This window comes from Varanus komodoensis, unplaced genomic scaffold (assembly GCF_004798865.1).
Source record: "Varanus komodoensis strain SLA01 unplaced genomic scaffold, ASM479886v1 scaffold2, whole genome shotgun sequence".
Classification (NCBI taxonomy): domain Eukaryota; kingdom Metazoa; phylum Chordata; class Lepidosauria; order Squamata; family Varanidae; genus Varanus; species Varanus komodoensis.
This window is the reverse complement of record NW_025335568.1, coordinates 5,857,579-5,870,821: the sequence shown is the minus strand read 5'-3', so window position 1 is coordinate 5,870,821 and position 13,243 is coordinate 5,857,579. Positions and strand designations below refer to the sequence as shown.

At 46.3% G+C, this 13,243-nt stretch overlaps 1 protein-coding gene across 7 annotated transcripts in view; it reads right to left on the bottom strand.

The window, feature by feature from the left end:
• CTNNA2 (catenin alpha 2) overlaps nt 1-13,243 on the bottom strand; it is a 510,292-nt gene that overhangs the window by 136,523 nt on the left and 360,526 nt on the right. For all 7 annotated transcript variants that reach the window (XM_044429090.1, XM_044429093.1, XM_044429092.1 and 4 more), the window contains one exon: nt 9,834-9,986. In XM_044429090.1, the coding sequence (XP_044285025.1) occupies nt 9,834-9,986 (153 nt within the window). The remainder of the gene's footprint in view (nt 1-9,833; nt 9,987-13,243) is intronic.

Here is a 13,243-nt window from a genome sequence, read left to right as displayed (position 1 = left end):
AGCTGGCTTCTGAAAGAGAACAAAGGCAAAGAAGCAATTCTTCTTGCCCTCAAACATATGCATCCTCTTTTAGATCTTCACAGCTGGAGACCAGCAAATTGGGAAAAGGTGTCTGTGTTAATACAACACTGTGAACATGTGAAGTGTCACAAAATGCAGTGACTAATTTGAGAAAAAAAAGAAGGGAAGAGTTGCAGGCATTTGAATAATTGACTAAATGGCTACAGGTCGGTGCAGTGCAGTGGAGAAAGGGCTGGAGCTGGACAGGGGTTCAAAATTCTGCTTTGGCATAGATCTCATGGGATGGCTGCAAGAAAGCACTATCCTTCAACCTAAGCTGTGCTGAGAAAATCAAAGAGACAAACCCCCACTACTGCCCTGAACATGGAGCAGGAAAGGATGCAGAGGAGGCAGACGACAACCAAGAGTAAGATCAGACGCAGTAGGTCCACTTGACCTCAAGAAAACTACTGAAAACCTATGCGCAGGAATACATTCCAAAACTGTGCTAGGAACTGAAGAATCTCTCTGCATCTTTTTTCTGAGAGATGTTAGAAAACTTGCAATTGTTCATCTCTGTACAATTGTTCATCCCTGCAACACACACACCCAACAACAACAACAACAACTTTCATGTCAGGGGGAAGAATTTGAACATCCTGGAATGCTGAAATTTAGCAGATGCAATGCTTTTTAAAATTGTTAATCTAAGTCTGCAGTGTGATATACTCCTATACATGAACTCGGTGATGTTGGCTTCTGAGTGGAAGCCTAGGTCGGGTTCGAAGAAAATGAAAGAACAGACAGTTCTTGAGGAAACATTGTGGATGATACATAGATTGGCCGACATGAGTTCTCAAAGGCTGGGGAAGCCCTCTCCAACTGGTTGCTCCATGGGTGTGTTAGACTGCAACTTCTGCACCATCAGCTGGGCAGGGCATGCTCTTTTGGGATGATGGAAGTTATACGCCAACACATCTGGGGGGGAATGGGTTGGAGGAGGCCAGCTAGGCTAGAAACTACTTCTCAGCTACATCTGTTTTGCAAGCTGCATCACAGAAATTCTCTGCCCATGGGTTTAGGAAAAGCTACACTTGGCTTTCCTTATTTCAATTCAGAATTCACAATGAAACAAGACATTTCATTTGTGCGCCTTCCTTTGGGGACCTGAAAATAACGAGATGTTCCTTCTTCAAGAACTTCCACAACAACTGATCTGAGGTTATCAATCTGTTCTGTGTAGATACTTAGTGCTCTGTGAAGTTTGTAAAGATACAAAACTTATATATATGAATCATCAGAATTTGTTGGAACTGGTAAATCCACAGAGTGTTATTTCCACACAAAAAAGGGATAAAAAGAGAAATGGGTTCTATTTAAAAAAGTATGGATGGGACATTCAATGCTAAAGGGCTCTTTAAGTGCCTAACTTTTGATTGCTTCCAACAACATAATGTGAAGATTGTGGAAGATTTTACATATCTTTGACCAGTCTCCAAATCAAGCAGAGACTGCAGCCAAGGATTTTTTTAAAAAATGAGACTTGGAAGGACAGCAATGACAGAAATAGACAAGATAATAAAATGCAAGGATGTGTCACTGGAGACCAAAGCCAAGATCATCCACACTATTGTATTCTCTATCACTATGCATAAATGCGAAAGCTGGACAGTGAAGAAAGCAGACGAGATGAAAATTGATGCATTTGAAATATGATGCTGGAGGAGAGTTTTGTGAAAACTGTAGACTGACAGAAAGACAAACCAGTGAGTCCTAGATCAAATTGAGGCAGTGCTTTCCCTGGAAACAATAATTACAAAGCTGAGTCTGTCCTATTTTGGGCACATGATGAGAAGGAAGTGCTCCCTGGAGAAGGCAATCATGCTAGAGAAAGATGAAGACCATATACGAGATGGATTGACTCCATAAAAGAAGCTGCAGCCTGGAATTTACAGTTGCTGAGCAGGTCAGCCATGGATGGGACATTCTGGAGAACTTTCATTCATACGGTCACCATAAGTTGGAGATGACTTCATGGCATGTCACAACAACAAGCCACTTGCATGATTGACAGGCAGCGATCCCGGCAAAAGGTCAGCATGTCCTGCTGCTTTTCTTCACCACCATTGATGCCTGGGCCAGAGGCAGGAGAATGAGCCAAGAGAAACAGCAACTCCAGGGGACTTGTCCAAGAGCTCCTGGTGGGACGCATTCCTATGACGAGTGACCCTGACTATCGCAGAAGTGGCTTGCTTGTGGTCCCCACTGCGGCTGGATTTGCCACCGTGACAACAGCAGTGCAACCATCAGCAGCTGCCCACCCCTTTGCGAAAGCAATGCCTTGCTCAGCAACATCATCTGGGTTGCAGGAAATCAGCTTGGCTGATACGAATAAAATTGCAAAGCTGATGACCTACATGGAACTGAGCTTGCAGATGTGTGCCGTGGGAGCAATTCCTTCGTCTAGCATCCTCACAGAGCCCTGCAACAGGAGCCCAGAGTAACCCTACGTTGCTCATCAGTTTCCGTCTGGGGTCAAGAAGAAATCTCCCTTCCGCATTAATGGAGGCCGACTGCTCGTAGGTTGGAGGTGGCTGCTGGAATATAATGCAGCTTGGTGAACTCTGCACCTCCGAAAGCTGTTTTCTTTTTCCAATCTCTCCCAGAAAATGCTTGAAAACATGAGGCACGGACAAGAATCGCATTTCTACTGAAGGCCAGAACTTGCCCTGTCTGCACACCGAATGCAAATATGGGACACTTAGCAGGAAAAGCACATGGCCTCTTAAGCTTGCAGTGGCCATCTGCAAGTTGGGTATGCTAGGAAAGGACACACTTTCAGAAAAATATGCATTTGATGGGGGGGGGTGAGTTTTCACAGGTGCATCAGTCAAGGGGAAGTACTTATGTCAGAGCAAACGATAACGATAATGCTCCCAACTGGATACGTTCCCTATCCAAGGAGGGTGAGGTGGAATAACTCACAGCAGGAATAGGAAGCGGGAGAGTGAACCTCAAGGTGGAATTCAGCAAACCCTGATGATTTCAACCCTCACTGAGTCTGGAAAATACCCTGAGGTTTTGCTTTCTGTTAGTTTTGGTAATGTTCAGAGCAAGACCAATATGGCCTAGTGGTTAGAGTGCTGGGCCGGGCCTTGGTAGATCTGAGTGGTGAACTGCTTGACCGTAAAGCTTTCTGGATGACTTTGGGCCAGTCACTGACTCTCAGGCTAGCCTACCTCACAGGGTTGTTGTGAGGATAGAACAAGAGGAGGAGGAGGATCACGGAAGGTGCCTTGGGTTGTTTGCAGGATTACCCATTCCCCACCGATTCTACCTACCCCGGCACCGAAAGAAAGGACCCTATTCTTTGAAGAGAGAGGGGCGTTACCAGGAGCTGCGGAAGCTCTTTGGCTGCCCAGAAACATACTTTCTCTTGGGTTATTGCTACTGCGCACTGCATTTTCCCAAAGGGCAAGGGTCTTTTGGCTGGGAATGGGGGGTGGGGGCAGCTGGCAGGACAAGGAGCTTCAAGTGCGGGTGAGGCTCACTTGAAGCTCCAGGTCTGAATGGGGGAAAAATCAATTTCATACAGTGATTCTGCATCTCCCGCTTTCTCCCACCAGCAATGGGCTGGACAAGGTTCTGAAAGGCAAAGCAAGTGGAGGGTTGTCCTGTAGAGCGAGGTGCCACCACTTCACAAGAAGTGGGGAGGGAGGGGGACTCAGCTAAGGGAAGATGCCATTTCCTGACTTTGCAAAACCAAAAGAAATCTTCTCCTCAATGACATCTGGATGGTCAAGGGGATATTAATGAACAACTCCGATAAGCTTAATAGACAAAGAGACTATAAAGCAGAAGCAGAAGTGCTGTTCTTTAGTTCCATTGGCTGCAAATGACTATCCTGCCCTGTGATGCTATTGATTTGCCTGCACTATATCAAATTTTAATCACCATAAAATATCGGCTTATTCAGCTCTTGCCACCAACAAGTGCTTTTTGCAGACAACTGATTATTTTGGACATCCTTAGAAACCTGTGAGGGGGGCAAACTGACAGGTACACAAACAGGCTGGCTGTCCTCTCAATTTATTCATGCAAAGTGACTTAGACACACAGCCTTTCAGAAGAAGGGGCTCGGAAGGGGAGCAGGCCCAATGAAACTATATGCAGAATAGTCCAGATCTTCCCTGTTTTGCTGAGACTGGCAGATCTGTACAACTGCTGGTGGAACAAATTTGGGCCGCGAAGGGTACTATGGCAAGGTACGCCTCTTCTGTAGTCTGCCAAGCTGCCCATCCCTTCTAATTTCATCAGATTTTTTTTAGATTTACCTTTTCTGCATGGAAGGTTGGTCAAACCCTTCTATCGGAGGTGGGGTGCGCACCTGGGGCTGAGAGGCAGAAGCGCTTAGCGAGCTGCGGTGGAATTCAAGGCAGAAGATTTCCGAGTCCACGGCTTTGCCTTACAGTCACTACTTGAGATACGCAGCTGTAAATCACATTTAGCCTTCTGGACAAGGAATTTTTGGAGCTTCGCTCAACAACACGAGTTGACCCCATGCATCTGAACTTTAATCTGCACACTGTGTATAAAATACATAGCATGATTGCTTCCCGAGGACACCTCACTCTATTACCGGAGCTCACGGTGGATAATACTGACAACTTCCATGCTGATCTAGTGAGGAAAGCTTATTAGTTTTAGACTACTCTTTAAATCTGCCCCCACCTCGATTATTCTTATTTTGCAAATGGGAAATAAAACTGTCTCTCTCAAGGAGGTCAGGGTCTATGACTGAGGAGCCTAATATAACACCTTTGCCCAATTCACTTGGTTCTTGAGGCTATCTGCCTGGGTTGATTTCTTTTTTCAGGTGCATGCTGGGGCACTGGCATTAATGCAACACTTCTGAGCATCATTCAGAATACACGGACTTTTATTGCTATGGAAAAGTGGGTGTAGATAGTCTATGTTTTGGTTATTTTTGATAGATGATGGATAAATATGACACTTTGCAATCTGTAGAGGCAAGCAGTGTATAAATACTTAAAAATGAATAAATAAACCCATCCAAGCCTGCAATTCTGTCTACTGTACCAGGTCCTCCATGTTTTTCTTGACTAAATATTACATGGCTCCCCTTTAGAAAGGGAGAGACAATATCTTTTCTATTACAATCAGCAAAACAGGAATTTTTCAATGTGCTGCAAATTCCACTCAAAGCATTTTCTGACCTCTATATGTATCATGCACACTTTTTTTTCTTTTCACGCAAACATTTATGTACCTTTTATGCACTTCCCCCCAAATTCATGCAACCGTTCTGCATGTTTTGAATATACGTGTTTTCTCCAATTGATCAAAGCATGTTTCTGTTCACTCGTAAATGTATGCATTTTTTCAAACCTGTGTGTTCTGTGAGCGCAGTCCTTAGTTCTGTGAATGGAAAATGCGTGGATTTTGTCTGCAGATTACATTTGAGGGCATTCTGAGAGGGGTGAGGTAGGTAAATTCTGGCCAGAAGTGAATTGGACCAATGTCTCAAGCATCCCTTGCAGAGGAAAGCAAAAATCTATCTTACAGTTATTGGTGGTCTTGGTTACTGATTTTCTACGCAAACGTTTGCAGCTCACCTTAATAATTTCACTGTGCATGAAAGTAAAAGCCCCTGTTCAGAGAAGACAGGCCTAAACTCAAATGACCACACATTTTACTCCCCTCTCTGCAAAGGTTCACCCAGATCAAGTGATTAGCTCAAGGCAGTTCATTAATGTCTTTTGCTCGCAGGACTCAAAGCAAGATGCAAATGCTTTAAGGGCACATGCCTGAAGTGAGGCAAGGCTGGCAGTGAGCTACGCGATGCTCCGGGCATGGGTCAGGTATCATATTAGACAGCCAAAGCCCATTCTTCAATTTGCTGCAGGATGACACTTTCACACCTCTTCACAATGTAACAAGGGCAGAGTTTTGCAGGTGCATGGATAACTCTACTATTCTACGATAAGAATGCGGAAACGTAAGAGAAGCTCTGCTAGATCAAACCAGGGATCTGTTTGGTCCCATACTCTGTCCCTGTGACGGACCATCAACTGCCTTGAGTAGGACACAACAGCAGTCGTGTGCCTGACACACACCCATGTTCCCCAGCAGCCTCTGATGCTGGAGTCACCATAGGGCTTCCAGGGCTAGCAGCCAACCTGCTTTTTCTGCCACGGCTCCTATCACTGGGATGTCCTTCAGGTCAACATCTGGCTCTTCTCCTCCTCTTGCTGCATCCAAGGACCAACCATCCTTAAGATACAGCACTTCTGTTGGGCAGCTTCCCATTTGACCCCCTTCCCCATCCAACCCAACCTGTGAATTCAGCAGTAAACCTGAGCGAACCTGCCTATTATTTTCCCACCCATCTCCAGTGCCTGACCATTTTAAGGGACTGGATAAAGAAAGGGGCGTGGAAGCCACAAACCCAATTCACGCTTCCTCAGAGTTTTGTGGGAGCCAGTTGCCCAGTGCTCTTTCTGTGCTGGTCCAGTAGCAAAGGAAGGCATGAAGGGACCATGCAGGAGAAGGATTATTACACAACAATCTGGAGGACGCTGGGGCCACTCATCTGGCCTTCATGTGAACACGAGTGCTTCTCATGGGTCCGTTCTGTCTGCTTCACCTGCTTTATCAAATGGCCTCCTAAACTAATCCAGGTAATGGTGAATCTGGGAAATATCCAAATGTCCTGCTCACAGATGCTTTCCCCATCTCAGGTGTGTGTGGACATCAGATCTTGTGACCACTGATGCTCGGGTGACTCTTGCAAGCAAGTCCCAAGGCATTGGCTTGCCTTACCAGCTAGCCAGGATTTGGGTTAGTCAAGCCCTCTAACCATTCACAGGGCTCCAATGCAGGGGTTTTGTTCACCCAATCCCAGTGCAGGGAGTTCCCAGGTCACAGTGTACCTGCTCCCCCAGGTGCTGTCAATGACCATGGAAGTCCATCAAACTGGGGATTCTGGCTAGTGCATTCCACTCATCAGACTGTAGTCATAGTACCTTCCCTTGAGACCCTGAAAGACCTTCATCTCCAATGAACAGAAACTCCTCAACCTGCAGAGAAGACCACTGCATTTCCATTTATTACTTGTGGAAAATAATCAACAAATAAATTTAGGTATATAAGGGCCAAACCTGCCAGTGAAGAGTCACTGCTCACTCTATTGCCACCCCCATCCTCTTTTTAATACTGCATCAACCATTTTGGAGAGACAGTCTAATAATTACCCCGTGCGCTCTCCGATCCATTTGTGTCAGCCACAGTGCACTAGAACATCTCTCTGGCGCCAGGCCTGGTACAGACTGCCACCCGTTGCACTCTTCAGCTGGCAGGGTTTGAAATGAAATCGACTTGTGGATGCCAGAGACAGAACTGACAAGGCAGAGGAAATGTAGGCTAGGCCCTCCTTCAGTTGGATGCAGCTTAATCTTGACGTGAGATTCAAGACACTACAGCAGGGAGAGGGAACTGGTGGTTCTCGGGATGCTTCTGGAGCAGAGCTCCCCTGAGCTCCCACCACTGGCTATGCTGGCGGGGGTTGATGGGAGCTAGAGACCTACAAGAACAGCCCACCTTCCTGCCTCTGCCCCCCAGAGATGAATTGGACTAAGCAGACTCGAGATGAATACTGGCCTGAGTCTTAAATCGAAAAGTCAAGATCTCTCTTTTTTATCCTTTCTCTTTCTCTCCCTCACACACATATACAGAGCACTGGATTTTTCATTTTTTAACACTGCGCAGAAAAAAGGATTGGAAGCGATGCAACTGCAGCCTCCAGGGAATCCGTGGGCTGAAGTGAACGTTTCCTATTGCTACTGGCATGGCCAATGTCCGATGTCAAAATATGCAGTGCCTGCCCGAGCAGATGAGAAAAGGGAAGGTGGCTCACCTCTAGGGCTCATGCTTCGCCTGCGGAAGCCCCAGACTTCTCCCTGGCATCCCTGGAACATCATATCCAGTAGGGGGCAGGGATAACTGGGGTGAAACAACTCAATGGCCTGATTTAGAAGAAGGCCACTTCATGCACCCAAGGGGCAGAGCCCGATGAAGTCCACCATGAGCAGGACCTATCAAAAGCCTTTCTTTTGCCTGTAGCTGGGGATGGCAAGCAGAAGGAGCTGTCCATGTCCCTCCCTAGGAGGTGGCTTTCATTGACCCTTCTCTGCATATCCCGTGAACCTTGCTCCAGAGACACATCGGTGGGCTTGAAGCACCTTCCCCCTGAAGGCCTGGTTGCTCTCCCTGACCTCACTCCCGGTACATCGCTCACATACGAGCCACTTGTGACCCTGCATGGAGAGGCGCACAGGATGGGTTGAAGCTGAGCTCAGTAACCTGAGAAGCTCACGTGGAAGCTGCACGGTGCAAGGATGCTGAGATGATGGTAACAGTGAGACCGATTTCACCGAAAAAGTCATGGCAGCAAGCTGAGAGACAAAAAGCCAAACAAAACAGAAGCAGGCCTTTCTGGGGATGCTTTTGTTGTTCCACAATGACTTTGGGATGGGGATGGAAACTGGTTTGTTGAAAACTTACAAATTTGCAGCCAGAATTATCAAAGCATTGCCCGTATTTTGGAATCCTCGGGGTGCTTGAGGCTGCAATCTTCAACAGATTCCATTGAAGGGGCTGTACTGGAAGAATGGCAAGGAGGTCCCCCAGGTACTGTAGTGAACTTTCCCACAGCCAAAAGCTGGAATCATTTCTTGAACCCACACCAAGGGCTTATGGTTTTCAGCTAGTTAGAGAACTGCCTTGGTGCTTCCTTTCCCAGGTACATTCCTTAGACAAGAGGCTTTTTCGACAGGGAGAACTGAAACTGTTCACTTGCCTGAAGCAGCTTTGCTCCCCACCTTCTCCTAGGAAGGAGAGTGAGAAGCCCTGTGCAATGACAAGAGACATTGTCTTGGGTATTTGATGGGCTTCCATAGGACGTGGTCAAAGCCCCAATGGTGAGGGTGTTCAAGAACAGGCTGGACATGCACATGGTAAGCATGCCATGAGCAGAGCTGGCTGGAGCCAGGGGTCAGACTAGATGGCCCGGGAGACCCCTTCTGACTCGCTCTGCTTCTATGTCTATGTTTCTATGTGTTTTGCCCTTGGCTTGGGAAAAGGAATTGGTCTTTCCTGGTTCATTTAATTCCCAAGTAACTTTGGATATCCATGGAACATCCCCTGGACTATTCGGGGAACCAGTATAACCCCAAAGAAAGGGAAGGTAATCTCTGTATGCTTCTTTATATTTTGCACCCATATTTCATCATGTTATGCATGCTGAAGAACCAGGGTGGTGTGGTGGTTAAGAGCATGAGGCTGGGACTCAAGAGATCCGGGTTCGAGTCCACACTCAACCATAGAGCCAACTGGGTGATTTTAGGCCAGTCACAGACCCTCACCCAACCTACCTCACAGGGCTGTTGTTCAGGGGATAGGACTGACAGCATCAGGAAGAGGATGATATAAGCCACTTTGAGTTCTTATATAAGAACTCAAAGAAAAAAACCCAGGATATACATCTAGTAAATAAAAACAAATAAACTTTACACTATCTTTAACACAAGTAGTTTTGTTTCTTCCTTAGTGTCCTTGAATCTGAATTGAGGTATCTTGGCTAGAAGAGGTCCCTGGGATTAAAACAGAAGTACACTTACACATAGGTAGGTAGGTGCTTGTAGGTAGGTTTGTATATGATTGTCACCTAAACGGCTTTGATTACAGAGCTGTATTCTCTTCCATCACACCCCACCAAGGCAAGATGCCTGACCCCAGCCAGCAGCCTGACTTACCTCCACTAACTTGTTGGCATGTTCACGGAAAACCTGCGCATACTCCTTCACTTCTTTCTCATTACCGCTCTTGGCTGCTTCGATGAGAACCAGTAGCGGAACATTGGTCTCGAGGAAAGAGTCAGATATATGATCCATCACTGCTTTCCGGAGCTGTGAAAAGAGAAAGCGGGGAGCAGTGAGCGGCTGGGCATTTATCTGTACATGGTGACTAGCCACTGCCATTATAGATGGCAATGCCAGGTTTGTAGATGACCTGGATTTTATCCCATTGTTAATATTCTGCTTAAGAACGCACAGGACCATTAAAATATTCTAAGGATCTGAATACTTGTCTGGATGGACATGATGCAGGGAGAAAGATTTCCTTAGCCTGAAAAATCTCCTTAAAAATTCATTCATTGAATAAATTATGATTTACCTGCCCAGCTCCCAAATGTTCAGGGTAGTTAGCAAGACAATGGAATGCATCGAGCGTCCAGATAAAAGAAATTAAACACTTAACACATGACAAATAGCGAATGCCCATCTCTTTTGCTGCAGACTTTCGCCTGGCTATCAAAGGAAATATCAGGCATGTTGTTGCCATATAGAGATGAGCAAGGGGCTGCAGTAAAATTTGCTACCTGTAGAGAAAAAGACTGTAATCCTCTTCCACAGAGATACCACCCCTTTGATCGTCACTGAGCATCGGACACCTGGACTTGGGGCAAGGGGGCTGCCCGGACAATAGCGGTTATGGTTGCTATCCAGAACCACCAGTGCATACGATCTGTTATTGATGCAAGCAGAAAATGTGCTGCATCCCCAGGGTGTCTCCTTTAAGCTTGCCCAGTGAGAGAGAAGGAAGAGACAGAGTGCAAGAATGGGTGGATATTAGCTAATGGAGGTAGATTATCCGCTTTGTGACCTTCCGTGCCTATTTCTCAGTGGCGCTGGGAAAAGGAAGAAAAGGAGCAAGGAAGCAGATTAGCTTGTCCGAAGTGGAAAGCGAGAGAGAGAATAAGGGAGGATCAGACCTGGCCAGAAAGACTTTCAATGTAAAGTCAAGTAGTTTAAAAGGAAAGATAATCACTCAGGATTTTCCTTTTACGGAGTCACACCAAACTCTAGCCGATCGGGCAAGGCAAATGTTGTGGTTAACACCACAATAATTGCCACTGAATTTTATGTACCCTTCCCATCTAAGCTTTCTGTGGTGAAGTACAAGCCATTACCTTAATTGACTTCCAGCCAAGCGAAAAGAGACGGGACTTAATTTCTTGTCCTACCTTAATTGTCATGCCCGCAGGCTACCCGTCTCCAAGGCCGTTGGCTTTGAGTGCTCTGCTTTTCATTTTTAATATCAATTTAACAATTGCATTTCCAAACCTTAAGCAAACATGCCACACTGCGATTCGTACATGATCAGGGAACAACCGGTCTTGCAAGCATGAGTTATTTCAGGTTGCAGTCCCCTTACTGGTTGCATTATAAAACTGAGCGAAGCTTGACTTTAATGTAGAGTTTCAAGAGAGAAAGAGGGGAAGATTTTATCACAACCATTAAGTAATATTTTGGGTGCAATCCTACGCATATTTAGAGGGAGAAAAAACCTACAACTCCCAGCATTCGGGGCAATACTAGGATTTTCAGGGCTGTTTCTGGCTAAAAATGCCATATTAACTCCATTTCCATCAGGAAAAGAATTGAATTTCAAACTCTCATGCAAATAAGCTTCACAATCTCATTGTGAATTGACTTTTTTGAATGCCCTTGCATGCATGTTGAAAGGTATAGTTAACAGCTTTTACATATGCAACAGGATACCAAAAATTTAGCAATCCATCAACAATAGCCTATAAAGAATGGCTCAACAAAATAATTTGTTAAATGTGACAGGAGTGTGAACATAAGGCGTTCTTCTAATAGCTTGAACGAATGCATGACAGGGGAATATTAATTGTCTCAGACAAGATATTCAAAGGTATTAGCTCAGCAGAACCAGTCTATTTTATCCAATTAGGGTCATTCATCAATGTAAGTAACTGTTGGGAACCTAATCTTACCCTTCTCCTCCCACCACCTGTGCATTGCAGCAAAGACTGGGGTCTTCTTGTGATGCCTGCTGAAGACAAGCCAGCGGGGCTTTAGCAGGAAGAGACGGCAAGGAGCCACAGTGTCTGCCCAGAGTCCAGTCGATGCAGTTCGGCATGAGCCGAATTGGGCACCACCCGCTCTGCTCCACTAGGTGTGGGTGGGGGTTGTGTCCTGCCACCAGCTTCCCACAAGGCAGCCGTGCCCCTCCAAGATCTCCAGGGAAGCTCCACAGATAAGCAGTGGAGCACTAGTTGTTGGCCTGCTTCTAACCTTATCCCACAACACTCTTTGTTCTTGGCATCCCCTCTTAGCGTGCAGAAAGGAACAATGTGTACCTGCATTGGAGGTGTCCTTGCACACCCCATGGATGCAAGCAGGAGTACTGGCCCTTTCCTTTCCCCAGCTCCTGACTGGTCGCCCCAAGTGGCCCAAACCTTGTGATGCAGCCCTTAAATGGGGTGGGCAAGTGGGTGGACCCCTCTAAAAGTGCAAATATGATGCTTGCTGACAACATGCAGCAGCACAGTGGTGGCAGCAACGAGGGGCTATTTTAAAGGAAGAAAGCCCCCAACAGCTACTGAAGGTGGAACACAAAGACTTTGGCCTCCTAATGAGAAGGAAGGACTCCCTGGAGAAGAGCCTGATGCTGGGAACGATTGATGGCAAAAGGAGGAGGTGACGGCAGAGGAGGAGGTGGCTGGATGGAGTCACTGAAGCAGCTGGTCTGAGCTTGAGTGGACTCTGGGGGATGGTGGAGGGCAGGAAGGCCTGGAGAAGTGTGGTCCATGGGGTCACGAAGGGTCGGACACAACTTTGCAACTAACAACAAAATCCCCAGACCAAGACAATGAACTGGCTTTTGCAAAGGATAATTATCCTATTATCTAATGATGCAGGTTCAGGATTACTTAATGTGGAACTAGACAGCCTGTATCAACACCTATTATTCTCAAAATAATGACTTCTTGAAGGATCAAATGCATGCAAGTGGTTAGTATAAAACGAAGGTGCACCCCTATTACAGATCAGTTCATCTGGAGTGAGCATTAAGCCCTAAGCAGACATTCAACCTCCTCACATGAGGACCAGATGCGTGCACCAGCCCTCTCCTGAAGGCTGAGCACCAAAGGATTGAGGCCTTTGAATTGTGGTGCTGGAGGAGACTCTGCGAGTCCCTTGGACCACAAGGCAATCAAACCCGTCAGTCCTAGAGGAGATCAACCCTGACTGCTCTTTAGAAGGCCAGATGCTGAAGATGGAACTCAAATACTTTGGCCACCTAATGAGAAGGAAGGACTCCCTGGAGAAGAGCCTAATGCTGGGAACAATAA